The sequence below is a fragment of the Melozone crissalis genome, unplaced genomic scaffold, assembly GCF_028551555.1.
Source record: "Melozone crissalis strain CALT ecotype California unplaced genomic scaffold, PUWL_Pcris_2 ptg000004l_1, whole genome shotgun sequence".
NCBI classification, from domain to species: domain Eukaryota; kingdom Metazoa; phylum Chordata; class Aves; order Passeriformes; family Passerellidae; genus Melozone; species Melozone crissalis.
The window spans coordinates 34,576,332-34,591,340 of NW_026535782.1; the positions used below are offsets into that span (position 1 = coordinate 34,576,332).

The 15,009-nt window shown below is 41.8% G+C and overlaps 2 protein-coding genes across 2 annotated transcripts in view; both read right to left on the reverse strand.

Moving 5' to 3' along the window:
- The window catches only part of POC1B (POC1 centriolar protein B), a 45,542-nt gene extending 37,196 nt beyond the window's left edge, over positions 1–8,346 (reverse strand). Inside the window, exons 1-3 of the mRNA XM_054274207.1 lie at positions 8,296–8,346; positions 7,978–8,062; positions 76–247 (exon numbers count right to left, since the gene is read on the reverse strand). Coding sequence (XP_054130182.1) covers positions 76–247; positions 7,978–8,062; positions 8,296–8,310 — 272 coding nt within the window. The 5' untranslated portion in view covers positions 8,311–8,346. The remainder of the gene's footprint in view (positions 1–75; positions 248–7,977; positions 8,063–8,295) is intronic.
- GALNT4 (polypeptide N-acetylgalactosaminyltransferase 4) lies at positions 5,474–7,682 on the reverse strand. Its single transcript, XM_054274193.1, has one exon. The coding sequence runs from the start codon at positions 7,486–7,488 to the stop codon at positions 5,737–5,739; it is 1,752 nt and encodes a 583-aa protein (XP_054130168.1). The 5' UTR covers positions 7,489–7,682; the 3' UTR covers positions 5,474–5,736.
- Positions 8,347–15,009: the final 6,663 nt, after the last annotated feature.

The window sequence follows — 15,009 nt, forward strand, 5'->3', positions numbered from 1 at the left end:
TTTTTGAGTAAAGCCTCGCATATTCACACTGCACAATAATGAAACACATATCCAGCACTGCTCAGTTATACTCACATGCAAGGAATCCATAGCCTGACCGTGTGATCCTGAGAAGCTGAAGCCAGCACCCGCCCATCTGGAGAGAACTCTACACTTGTCACCGCTTCCGCATGCCCTGAAAATCTGTAGGCGCTGCATGGTGTCCTCAGCTTCCACAGTATGAGCAGGCTGTCCACAGAGCAGGTAACTGCAAGAAGTGAAAGGCACTATGGATTTGGATTCACCAGAGAACTTAATGGGTATTGCAGGAGGGAGGAGTTATTAGGCTTTAAGGGATACTTAGCCTAAGCAGAAGCCTGGTAGCAAGTAATGGCAACACCAAGCTTTCAGAAGGATGGCACAAGACTGGGAGAAGTAAAGGATAATTCTTAACAGGTAGCTCTCTCACATACTAAGCCAACTGGTTTACAAGTACTTTGATGACACAGAGCAAACATTCAAGGCCAAACATCATGCACAAGAGTATGAACCCAGATTTGGTTTTACCAAATCCTAAGAACAATAGGCAAATTATTCAGTAATCTCATTTTCATCTCTGAGATAGAATTTGTTTCAAGCATCAAGTGTTCAACTCCAAAAAAAAATGCCAACTTAAACTGAAGACATGACTTCTAACATTTGAGTGACGATATTGACGTATGATAATTCTATAATCCTATTTAAGTACCAATTTTATAATACTAACATTTGTCTAGCTCAAAAGAGAACATAAAGTTGTCAGTTGAACTATACTATCTACAATCAAAAAGGCAAACCTAACTTTCACGAGAGGTTGATCATTTTCAGGAAACTATAAGAAACAAAGATAATAAGCAGTTGAATTAAACTGGTACATGTGATTTTCTTACATCCCCACCATCTTCATCTCTGCTAAATGTCAGTATATAGACATAAATAAAAACACACTCCCATCCCTCAGTTGTCAATTCCCCAGTAGAGAAAAGAAGGGAGAGGAAGAACAGGGGCCTCCTGAAGCTGGAACAGTATACGAAGATGGCTTTTCTCTTCCCAGTTTCTTTCAAGCACCAACACAGCACAAAGAAATTGAGCTTCCTTATTAATACATGTCAAGGCAAGCCTCAAACAAAATATTAGCATAGTAGACTATTAAATATTAACTAACAAATTCCCTTTATAAATTTGCTACAAAGATGCTGTTTTTATTCCTAAAAGACTTGCTTCTGCTAAAAGATGTGTGACCAGACTATCCCTATGCCCATATCAACAGGCCTATATTTGACAAAGAAATACAAGTTATTTTCCCCTCACTCCAACTTTTCAAAACCCTGTTTTACAGCAGGGTTTTCCTAATTGTACTTGAAAGAATTCCGTTTTCCCTTTGATTCTGAAAAGTGATCTACAATGGAGTAAAATTAAAAGGAAAAAGTGAAACATAAGCTAAAACAGAATTTGAAGGCATAGGGCTGGAAATGTGAAACAGACAAGACTGATGGCTTCTAAAACAAATCATTGATGAACTACCAAATACCTGTGGAATCTTATGAACTGCATGAATGCTGTGCAGTATCAGCTTTCAGTTCTAAAAACTGAGGGAAATATTCTTAGAAAGATGACAGCACCATGATGACAGAGCTTGGTTTCTTGTAGCTTGCTGTCTCATAGATGGGCTGTCCCAAGGTAAATGAGGCACAAGCAGTGATCTGAAGTTCTCCTTCCTGCGGGATATCGGTGACCATTATCCTTATTTTTCCTCTGGACTCCCTGCCACCTATGCAATGCTTAAATATTGGATCAGAAACAAAAAAAAAAAAGCACAGAAAGTCCAGAATAAATCTTTCAGGATGCGCCACAGCACAAATAGGCCTGGTGCTCCTCAGAGAATACATGACATAACCAGAACCATGTTTAGAGGTGAAAGACAATTTGTCCTTGCTATGATCAACTGCAAAATATAACTAAAATTTAGAAAACTGAAAATCCACAATGAACTGGCTCCAATATACAACTTACTCCAGTTTATAACCTGAGTGCCTTTTCCTCTTTAAACATCAATGCTTCTGTACACACCTACATATAGCAGACACATCACTGGATAATTTGCTTTTCTGCTGATGAGTCATTACAGAACTGAACACCAAAAATAAAGACTTGGCCTTATCCAAAGGCCAAGTTGAGAGATCTACAGCAAAGAGGTGTGTAAGCAGATACCTAAGTTTACATATGCCATAAAAAAGATTTTATGGCATTTGCAATGAAACAAAGTTCAATTTATGAACTGTGACTATTGATGGCATACATTTTTATATATACACACACAAATATATTAACACAAGTTGCTGTAATACAGAATTACCATTTCACTCTCACTTTCCACAATAACAAAGTGGTGACTAAGAAAGTTGTGCAAAGATCAAAAGAGACAAACTCAGACAGGCTTTAACAGCTCGATGTACATCTCTCAAAATACGGAAGCATCTCCAATATAATTAATCACTCAGTGCAAGAATTACAGGGCAGATGGAATATAGTGCAAATGATGGGTGTGTGAATATTCAAACCCTAGCACTGGCAACAAACCCCCACACTTTGCAGGAACCCTGCAGCTCTCAATGATACAGTACAACCTCACAATGCAAACACATTTTGCAATGAATTGCAAGATTTCCTACTTGGAGAAAAAATATTATTAATTTAACCTCTGTCAAAAAACCCAATCTGGAATTCTAAGCACATTGGATAAAATATGAAGAACTTTTAATAACTCCTATAAATTCAAGTTATTGGTAGTTTTTGTTGTATTCTGTATGCATGTACAAAAGAGGAAAAGAACTGAGAGGAATCAGCACACTAGCCAACATTTAATTTTCTGGATTTTATTTTTTCAAAAGAAATCCCAAAGCCCTCCACATTTATTCAGTGTAAAGTTTACATTCAATTTTTTTTAAGTCACTTAGAATCAGTAGTTTAAAATATGTACAAGCATTCACCAAATTTTCAAAGTCTAACAGAACAGAAAAGTATTCAGATTTTCAGATTTTCCAGAAATCTCTACATACTGAAAAATAATTCGATAGGAGTATTGAAATGGTAAGGTGTTGTTTGTTTCTTCCTTCTTTCTTTCTCTCTCGTTCTAGTCCATCCTCTTTTTATTCACGTTTTTTATTCCCATGGGGAAACTTTTTTCTTCTTTTTTTAGGGACAGGTAATTTATTTTGGAGGTTTTTTGTTCTCCCCAGTTTGTTTCTAAATAACTCCAAAAATAGAAAGGGAGGTCATGGGGAGGAGGAAGGGTTCAGATACATAGGGAGAATAACTTTTCAAACTCAGAGGCAGATTCACTTATAATTATTGCTTAAATAGATAAGGAACACTTTGAATGTCAGGTTTAACTTGAAGGTACTTCTTTACACAAAAAATAGTTCCTGCCAAGTGCTAAAAAATTAACTGTATAAAATTTGCATAGTCTGTATTCATATCATTTAATTACTTTCATCTGAAGAAACATGCATTGCACACACTATTTATGATCTGCACATAAGAGAACCTAGGCGTTTTCCCTGTCACTTCTATTGAATGTAACAGCCTACAGAAAAGCAGCCTACAGTTTTCACAAAAGCACATACTTTATATAATTTATTGCCCCAGTATGTAATGACTGGCTGCCTTTTAAAATTTGATAAATGGTTCATAACTTGCAGGTACACAAAAGAATTCCTGCTGCAAAGTGGAATGCAAGTTTTCAGGAATGCTTCCCTTATGTAGTAAAAAGTTCCCTTTCATTTTTTTTAACAAGCAAACAAAAAAATCATCAACAACAAAAACTCAATTTAGGGGAAAAAGGAAGATAAAAAATGGGAAAAAAAATCAAATTGCAATTAACTGCCTAAAAATAAATTAAAGTCTTAAAAGAATCCACGCCACACAGTGGCAAGCATTTTTAGCATGACTCAATGCTGCATTCCAAGTTCCAAATTTTCTTCTGCTCATCTTCTACGTTAACCTGCTTCCACCCAAACCTCTCAAAGCTTTCAAGTCACTACAACTTAAGAATATGTTATAACTTACTCTTACTTTATTTTTGGCAAAACCTCAACTATATCAGGTCTCACTTGTCCCTTTTCAAGCCTTCTACCTGCTAACACCTGTAGTAAGTGCACATCCACTACATTCCTCAAGTATCCAGATAACTAATGCTCACTAGCTTAAGTTTCTACCTACCAGCCCCATGTAAAGACTTACTACACTGTGGCTACTGAAGAACATTTATCACTTCAGTGAGAGCAATAAAAACAGCTGGAATGCCCAACACACTAAGAAAAGTGTTCAACTTAAATTTTAAGAAACTAAAATACAGATACTAACGCAAGATTTTTTTCAAGTACACAATATATCTATCATGACTACCATCTATAATCACTATCAAAAAAGATTAGGGACACTAAGAGACACTATTCTGGAATCAGTATTCTTCAAAAACTCAGCATAACAGAAAAAAACAAAACATTCTAAACAAGTAATTATTTGTATCACCAACAAATCTTAGTGTTCTCCTTTGTCTTCTCAACTCCCCTCATGTCAGAAGCTTCAGCTTCCCAGTCTTACCCAAGGTCCCCAGTGGTACTGTTTTGACTAGAAACAGGCAACTTATGCTGGATTATTTCAAAACTCTTCCTAGGGCTGACCCAGCTGTTGCCAAAACACAAAAAGCAAAATAAAACAGCCCAAATGTTCCTCTGTTACCTTTCTCTAGCCTGCTGACAGACGAAATGAAAAAGAAACCAACAAAAAAAAAAAACCCAAACACGGTCTAGATTACATCACTTTTGTGTCCCTAAGATGTGGAGCTGAACATTGAAAAGCTTACACAGAAGCAATGTATACATTAAATATATAGCTGAGAAACAGCAGAAGCTAAGGCAATTTTGTGATTCCTTTCCTTCTCCACTGCCTTTAAACAAAATTCTAACTTGTAGCCATCCCTATTTCTTCCATTTCTGGTATCAGCATGTCCTTGGTTCCACTGCTACCACGCTCTCCTCTAAATGCATGAGAGCTCCTGACTAAGCCCCATGGGGTAAGACTTTTACAACAGGTACAAGACTGCAAAGCAGTGCCAAAGCCCTTCTAGTAAATAAACTTCCTATTCTTCTGTATAATATAGTACCCTTAACAGCATGTGCATTCCCAGAAAAATGCAGACCATTACAAGGCTTGCATTCAACTTTCCACATCAATGTCCGTTCAATCACATGCTACTGTAGCATTACTTAGGGTGTTAGATACATATTTTATAATGTATCTGTAACACAGTCAGCGAGTACCACTGCAAGAACCTTAACTTTTACTTCTGTAAGTAAAATTTTTTTGTTTACACAGAACATTATCTCACAGAATTATTGCATAATTTTAAGATTTAAAAAATCCCGCTTCAGTCCCCTCAGAAGCCTCTGTTTTATAATCAAGACTGAGAAAAGTAATAATGGACCAAAATTTTACAAAAATAAAGGCATTAGATGTTCTAATCCATGTTTTAGAAACCGGACCGCACTATGTACTTTTGCTTTCCATACAGTTCATCATAGTAGACAGTTTCTACACCACTACAGACAGATGTGAAAACATTTCAAGGTATTCAATCAAACATTGCTCTCTGTTCACACGTTCTGTTCAAAGCTTGAAGATCACAGTCTATCCAATTCATACTACCAGTAGTGATTATTTCTCAAATTTCCAAATCTGATTTTTATCTCCAGCACTACAAGTTCTCATTTGCACATCAGCGTGCCCCTCAGTTGTGCGATAAGCAGTAAGGCACTTCCCCGAATGAGGATGATAAATAGTCCCATCTTCTTTGAAGTGCCAGATAATAATTTCTGGGACAGGAGATCCATCTTTTGGGCAGCTCCTCATACCTATGAAGTCTTCACGCTCAGGGACTTCAGCACATAGCTCAGTTACAGAGTTAAATCTAATCTCCTGATTTGATGTATATTCAAAAAATTGGTTGCCTCCCTGACCATGACAGCCAAAGAGAGACAGGTGAGAGCCAGTAGGATTATGCTCCTGTAAGACATAGTCAAGGCACTCTGAAGGTATTCCTGTGCTGCGGATAGCGCCGTGCCAGCCAGGACGATCTTCTGGTACATGCAACTCAGCAAATATGTTTTTTAAATACCAGTGAAAACTCTTGCATTTCAAACGCTCCCTAAGAATCTTTCTTTCAGAAATGTCTCCATAGTTTTCTTTCCTTGCTGAAGGATTTCTGTTGTAAAAGTGATCTTTGAACTCATCCATCCACACCTCAGCAGCACGTGCCGTGTTCTGAAGGAAATTTGGTCTAGCATAGGGTGCACGCTTTGGAAACACATGGCCCACGTGGGAGCACGGATGAATTTCCAACATGCCTCCACACTGCCAAACCCTAAATGATAATTCTAAGTTCTCCCCTCCCCAAACATCCATTCCTGTATCATAGGTTCCCAGGTACTCAAAATACTTCTTGCTGACAGCAAACAAGCCACCAGCCATAGTTGGAGATCTGATGGGGTCGGTTTCCGACTTGCGCCTGAGACGTTCGTGTTTAGGCACTGAGTGCCACTGGAATGTCAGCCGCCAGTCAAAGCCCCCAATCATGGGCTCTGCCGTTTGCATGTAGTACTCAAATGTTTTCCAGTCAATGGTGTCAATGACAGGACAAACAATAACAGTCTCATTCTCAGCAATCCTCTCGAGCAGTGGTTCCAGCCAGCCGGAAACACATTCACAGTGACAATCCAGGAATGTGAGAACATCACCTGTAGCAAAGGTAGCGCCAATCAAGCGTGCACGAACCAATCCTTCTCGTTTGTTGGTTCTTATCAAGCGAACTCTTTTCAGACTGCTTATGTATTTTTCGAGTTCAGCCTTCAAATACATTTTATCACTCAGGTCATCCACCAGTATAATTTCTTTCAGAAGCACTGAAGGTGATGTTTCAAGAACACTATGTATTGTCCGCAGCAGTGTTGACCAGGCTTCATTGTAGAAAGCAATTATAACAGATGTTGTGGGCAGTCTTCTGTAGTTGTAAGATTTAGTTTTACAACCACTCAGCCGATTATCTTCAATGTGCCGGTGGAGAGAAATTTTATCACTTAAATAAATATTTATTGCATACTTCTCAATCAGCTCTTCTTCCTGCTTCTGCTCCTCAGGACTCAGCTGGGGGCGAAAGGGTTTACCCCATTCTCCTGGAGCATAAGCATCGGGTGGGGGTTTGTCATAAACTGGACGAGCCAAATCGACAGCTTTTTCTGCTCCGTCAGAAAAGCGCCTCTCCCATTTCCCTTTAGTGATGCTCTTGCCGGCGAGGGAGGCACCGAAGGAAGAAACGGACAGCTCGACTACAAAGTAAGCGATCATTAAGAAGCCGAGGAACACGCAGCTTTTGCGGATCCACGTCCATCTTCTCGCCAGACGAATCCTCATCTTAAATAGTTGAAAGCAGCTCCTTGGCTGAGAAAGGTCCGTGAACTCCTGCCGGCTCTCCCCACGCCCCCAGGGAGGATGGGGCTGCAGGCACTCCCAGCCTCGGGCTCGGGACGCCGGCAGAGTTTGCAGCCAGCCGTCCGTGGTGGGCCCGGCAGATTCCAGGGGGACCGCGGGGGAGAGGGGCGGCAGCGGAGGCACGGAGCAGCCCCTGCCCCTCCGGCCTCGGCGCTCCCCTCACTTACTTCCTCCTCCTCCTCCTCTCTCTCGGCGGGACAAATCCCTCCTCCAGCCTTGTGGTTTGCTCAAAAAGTTGTCGCTTAAGGAAGGGGAAGAGACTGCTCAGCCCGCCCGAAGGCGCGGGAGCCCGCCCCGCCTCCGCGCCCGGACCTGCGCCCGGAACGGCCCGGCGGCTCCGGGGAGGGAAAGAGGGAGGAGGGAGCGGGCTGCCCCGCCCGGAAAGCAAACGGCGCCCGGCCCAGCACTCACCCAGCTCCGCCGCGTTCGCGTCGAAGGCGACGCCCGTCACCGCCGCCGTGTGGCCGCGGAAACGCCGGATCAGGACGGGGTCCTCCTGGGGAGAGGGTGCGCAGCGTCAGCCTGCGGGCGGGGGCGGCCGCGCTCGCCCTCCCCCGCCCCTCAGGGGCCGCTAACGCCCCGCGCGCGGCGGGAGCCGCAGTCCCGGCGTCCGGAGCGTTTCCACCGGCGGGGGCGGCAGCCGCGGCCGGGCAGGTCTCGGCGCCGGGTGACACCCGCCGCCCGCGGCTCGCCTGCCCGCCGTCCGGGATGCCGAGGCCGAGCCCTTACCAGCGGGGAGGCCATGGGCGGAGCGGGGGGAGCGGTCCGTGAGAGCCCCGCGCTCCGGGCGCGGCCTGCCGAGCCCCGGATTCATGCGCCGCGCCAAGAGCGCGGAGCCCCATCCGCCCATGCGCGCCCGCGCTGCGCGGGGCGGGGCCGCACCGCGGGCGCGGGGCGCCCTTAAAGCCGCAGCGGCCCCGGCGGCCCCGGCTCCGCGCGGAGGGAGCGGGCAGGGTTAAACCCTCCGGGCCGGGCCGGGCCGGGACACGGCGGCCTAGGGGTTGCGGGGGCTCTCACAGCTCTCAGTGTGGGGCACGGTGCGGCGGAGCCGCAGACATAGTTGGAACGCTCGGCTAGCGGAAGGTCTGGCCCATGTTACCTCGATTTTGTGACTTACAGATTCATGCAGCTGTGTTTAAAACCTCGGACGGATTTTGTTTTAAGCTGCTTTAGGTAGTTTGGCCTCTTGTCTTCTTCTTCTTTAGTTGTTTCTTATTTCGGTCGGACTTTCTAGATTTCCAAACTGGCACTCGCGTCTGTGTCGTACAGAGTGGTCTTTAACAGACCTTTAGTGCTCTAACAAACTACACCGACCTCAAACAAAAATTAACAAAAGCGCAGTGCTGCACCGTTGGTGATAGTAGTGCTGTGAATGTTCATTACCTAGGTGAGGGAACCAACCCCGCCGGAAAAGTACGGCTCCCTAGCTCTGCTAGTAAAGACATGGTTGGCAGCAATTAGCAAAGGAATGGCTGCGATGCCAAAGCTGTCACTCGATCCGCCAGTGGCCAGTGTTCCTGAAGGAGTAACTCATCCTGCAATTACCCTTCCCTTCTGTTTTAAATCCAGTCTGTTACTGGGTGTTCTGACATTAAACTTTTAGATTTACAGAATCAGGTCAGTAATTAGGCCAATGTATAAGAATTGTGACTTATAGGACAGTTCCAAATAAATTGTGTTTAACCATGAAATGCACATTTAAAATAATAACTTTGGAAGCGGTGAAAAAGTAGGACTATCACTATCACGAGTATATAAAGAAGTTTCCATTAAAATCTACTAGCAGTCCTTACAGTGAGGTCATGTAGGCTGATCACTTGCCATTTTGACTTCACCATATGAACACTTTTCATAAATATAAGTGGTGGGACAAGACATATTAACTTTAACTTGGACCTAGCAAAAGCTACAGCTTTTTTGCCGTTATTTGGTTTTGGTTTGGCTTATTGGTGGAGTTTTGTTTGGTTTTGGATTTTTTTCCTTCCACACAGCTCACCCTCCCATCCATTTGTTTCAGTCCCTATTATTTAGATCACAAAGTAAAATGTAGCATTTAAAAAAGTTAGTAATGAGAAGACTTAAATGCTCTGCACTCTACCCCACTGCAGGAACAGTAAGTTAACTAGTTAAACTGAAATTGACCTCTTCACCATTATTAAAGTCTTCCAGCCTTTCTCAACTTTTTCCAAGTATCTTCTTTCTGCCAGGTTTTTTTCAGCTGTGAATGATGTATCTCATCAGGGAGACTACATTTAGATTCTGTCCCTCTGGGCTACTACTAAACTTTGTGTGATCTTAATTTATTCTGCATCTTCTCATCTCCTGAATGGGAGAAAGTACCATCTCTGCTGCTTTAATTGTGTGCTGCGTGCTTTCAGTATTTCTTGTACTTTGTGTTTTCAGGTTTGGATCTCTTCTGGAAGCTGCTTTAAACCCAGTGGTCAGAAACATGTTACTTTTTTGGAAACTGAGCTGAATGACAATTCCCAGTCCTGCTGAATCCTTTTTCTTTTGCCTTTTTTAGAGCTGCTATGCTTCCAGCAGGTCAGTATATTTTACTAATTTTGGTATGCTTACAATAAACTGGAATCTCTACCTGCCCACAGAACTCCTGGACTATAAATTGCCAGGTGATAGGCATAAAGCAAAGGAAGGGCTGTGATTTTGGAGAGAAGGAGAGTGGCATCTCTCTTTCTACAAATGGATAGATGAGTGTTTCTCAAGTTGTGGGGCTCACAAAGTTAATCTATTTCTTGCTGTTTCTCCTCACCTGAGAGTGCTTTGAGGATTTCCAAATGCACGTAGGAAGCAAAGTATTCTTTTACTGCAGACATGTAATTAGCTAGAGTGACTGTAGTTATAAAGCTGGCAGATAATAGTTTTTATGATGATTATGTTCCCTCATTAGTAGGTATAGATTTTATTTTTGAAATTATTTAAAGATTATTGTAATCTCCTAATAACACAATTATGAGCTGGCATTGTCTTTTTAAGGTTGTGATATGCAGGAGCAATTTACTGTAATAAGTTGTTGTGCACTGTGATGACAATGATAAATGGTGCCTCAGAAAATGTGTTCCAAGCATCATGTGTCAGCAGGCTGCTGTTTCAGCAGCTATGGAGTTGTTTTTTTCTCAGGCACCGTGTTAAGGTAGAATATGTCCAAACAAAAACTGTATCTAGAGAAGAACACTTTAAGATGGTAATTCCAGCTTGTGCTGACTGCATGGTCACTGCAGGAAAAGAATTAGTAAAAGGATGTATAGAATTCAAGGACACGTGGACAGACACGATAACCTCGGTGCATGAATGCTGCAATGCACACATTAATTACACTAATTACATATGGTTTCATAATAATAATTGATGTAAAACAACACATGAGCACAAGGGGCAAATATACTAGCAATATAGTAGCCCACCAAAATTTCTTTAATGTAAAATGAGGTATTTTAACTTAGTGTTAATCCTACTTTAAAACAAAACTAAGAGCCCCAGCTGTAGTTCTGTATGCTCCTGTTGGGAGCAGCAGTGTTAGCAGCAGAGCAGTCCAGGCTGCCGAGAGGCCTCAGGAGGTCATGCTCTGTCACTAGAGGGGAGTGTGAGATCTGCTTTGCCAGCGTGGTGTTATTCCACCACGTGGGTGTTCATCCACCTACATGCAGGAAGACAATGTAGTTCAAGGGCACAAAGATTTAATTGCAGGCTATCTTGCTGCCGTAGAACCATTATACCTTATGATCTTTCTTTCCATCCTCTGATCCTACATTTTTTCTCCTCCAGCAAAATGGTTATGAAAATAAATATTAAATCTGTGAAATGACTTGTGGAGTAGTGTTGGGTTTTTGCTGCTGTTGAAATTTTCTTATCAAAATCCCATTAAAGTCTTTTTGCCAATGGCAGTAAGAGAATGGAAAAGAAAAGAATATCAAGTAGGTACATAACGATTTGAAATACAAGGATGATTTGGAATACTTATGATGTTACTTTTAGTCTAAGAAACATCCTGGGGTTCTGAGGGAATTGGCAGCTGTAATGGCAGAGCCATGTCTCCATCATGTTTGAAAAGTCACTGCCATTCAGTGACTGGAGTGACAGTGGCTACCTGCAACTATCTCAGGCACTGGAGGGAAGGGATTATCACACCCAGACCCTGGGAACTGCTGACCAGTCAGCCTGACCTTTGTGCCCAATGAGATCATGGAGCAAGTCCTGCTGGAAGTCATGTCAAAGCCTATGAGGGGTGGTTGTATGCAGGTGGTTAGAGACAGCCGACATGGCTTTGCCAAGAGCAAGTCATGCCCAGCTAATCTCATGGCTGCCTATGACAGAGACACTGCATCAGGAGACAAAGGAAAGTGATGTCACTTCTGTAAAGCCTTTAATACTGTCCCTTCCAATGCTTTTGCATCTAAATTGATGTGGATTTGATGGATGGACTATTAGATGGCAAGGAATTGTATGACTGCAGCCAGAGCTACCAGTGCTGAGTGGTATCTCCCCAGGGGTCTGTTTTGGGGCCTATAGTATTTAATATATTAATGACATAGGTAGTGGGATTGAGTGCACCTTCAGGAAGTTCATGGGTGACACCAAGCTGGGTGGTTCAATTGACACAGGGGAAGGGATGCCATCCAAAGGACCTTGACAGGCGTGAGGAGTTGGCATGTACAAACATCATGAATATACATTGAGGGATGAATGGACTGAAAGCAGTGGAATACCAATGGATGAGAAGCTGGACATCACCCAGCAATGTGCACTTCCAGCCCAGAAAGCCAAATGTATCCTGGGCTGCATCAAAGGTAACGTGACTACTGGTTTGAGAGGGGTGACTCTCCCCGTCTGCTCTGCTCTCATGAGATCCCTCCTGGAGTTCTGCCTCCAACTCTAGGACATGGACCAGTTGTAGCAGGTCCAGAGGAGAGCCACGAAAATGCTGAGTAGTCTATTGATGCAGATAGATGTTTGAGATTTTTCTTTTTTCAGTGTAGGGATTGTATTTGTATGGAAGGATGAATAAGAGAATTTCTCTCTTATTACTGATGCCTGAAGGGAAACACGTGTGAAAGAAAACTGCATAATTTAAGACCAGCACTTTAAAAATAACCATCTGGATTAGAAGTTGAGAGTGACAATTACTCTGCCAAAGAACCTAAAGACATTAGAATTTGTATAAACACATTTATATATGTGTTATCCAAAAGTCATTTTTTGTTTTTTCCTTAGATACTTTTGCGTATAAGATACATATCTTCATAATGACTATAGGGATTAAATCCCATAATGTTCCTCCCTTTGTACCCAAACAGCACAATAAAAACATTGACAGACTAATATGCAGCATGTGTTGAGCTGCATTTAAATCTCTTAGTGTTACCTTAAATGCCAGACTATAACTCTTGCCCTCTATAATGTATGTGCATTATTTGAATCTCAGAAAATTTGTAGACAGTAATTGGTTTTGGATAATTGAACAGGTTTTACTATGAAATTTTCTGGGATAATCTTATCATGGTGTTTTATATCAGTAGCATTGCTATGTGGTTGAATACCCATATGCAATTCCAAATTTAAAGAACATCTTCCTTTTTTTCCCCCCAAATGTTTTAATGGATGATCAATACCAGTAAGGTTTCCTGTGTTGCTGTTTTGCCAGTAACATGGGTATGTCGGTAAATAGATTTTTATTTCAATGCACTTTCATCCAGCTTTTCTAAAAATAAGTCAAGCAGTTTTTTCCTAAATAGATATGTAGTTTGGTGTCTCTTTGCCATACAATACCTGAAATTGTCATGTTGCAAAATTCAATGCATTGGAATAAATTTGCTTTAGCAAATTGTTTAGTAATGTTTACTTAAAAATCTATTGCTATTCCTGTGTCTTACTGAGTCTGTGAGAGCTAGATCAATTTTAGAAGAATTTAATACAACATAGCAAAGGTTAGTACAAATTTATTAATGCTTCAGAAGATGCTGTACAGAATGATTTAGGGCATCTTCACTTAGTACATCTTCTAACAGGATCATTCATCTGCTATAATATGGATGTTAGCTGCAAAGGTGAATCAATGAAAACTGGGGAATTGTATGGAGATGCCTGGTTTGGTAAAGTATCTCTTTAGGTATGTACTAGAAGGGAACATTTCACCTAAAGGAGAATGATCTAGGGAATAGAATAAACATGAACAAGGAATCTAGAATAAGAAATCTAACTAGAAAAATGAGCTCTTGATATCAGAACTCACCTAAATTTTCAGGAAAAAAATGTAATTGTCCAAGTGGAACTATATTAAGCATGTTTATAGGTAATTTTAGCAAGTGGCCTTTAAAAAAAAAAACTCTTATAACTCAGAATTTTATTTATATATAATTTTCAGGGGTAAGTATTCCCTGGAAGCACACTAGCAATTTCTTGGAGTGCTGAAATAAGAATTGTGATCTAGACATTAATCCTGTTTCTGATTTTTCTATAATCCTCCATAAAATTAGTTTCTTTAGAGTGCATGTTTTCAACAGCAGTCTTCCAATAGCAGTAAAGCTAAAATAAGTGCTTGAAACCAATGTCTGCAACTGCCAGGTACAAAGACAAATTATAATCATTGTAATTACAAAAACAGGTGAGGAAAAACAATATGCCACAATTACTGAAAAATAAGGAACCTAATGGTTCTTGAACAACCGCAGCTACAACATCCTTGATGTTAATTTCTTCTGCTAATTGCTTTCTGAAGGGTGAGGTCTGACCCACCAGAGACTCCAGGTGCTTAGCAGGGGCTGTGCTCTATGCATTTGTTTTGCCATGTCATAGTGCAAGTCTCCCAGCTCCACACCCTCCATGCATCCTCTAAAAGGATCCCTGACTCTGTATCTCATGAGTGGTCCAGAAGTGACCACTTTGAAATGACCACTTGGGTGCTGATTTAGAAATATCACTGCTCTCTCCTCTGCTGCCGCTTTGTGGCATCTGTCTAAGGAGCTGGTTTGTTTTACCAGGGCTGAACCAGACTTCTGTTAGTGTGTTCAGAAGAACTAGGAGACTGATTCTCTTAGGTTAGCTACCCATCCGGTGGGACAGGACTCAGGCAGCAGTGGCAGCTGCTTCATTTCAGGATAGTTGCAGAGGAGATATGAGAGACAACATTACCAATCACATCTGCGTTCATCACTACTTTACCAGAGTAGGGCAGGGACTTGTTCTGGACAAGAAGTCCTTCCATCTGTACTCTTCATTTTTTTGCTTCCTTTTTTTTTCTGTTGCAGCACTGGGTGCTTGGGGAGAGAGAACTTCCCAGCACGACAGTTGGCAAACCCACAACATGACGAACTGCCACAGATGCTTCCTGCTGCTATCATGTAGATTTTTTCTTGACTGTTACTTGTGTGGCTGATGCAGAGAGAAAAATGGAGTGGTAGCAGTATCAGAGTGGGATGAAGCAGAAGA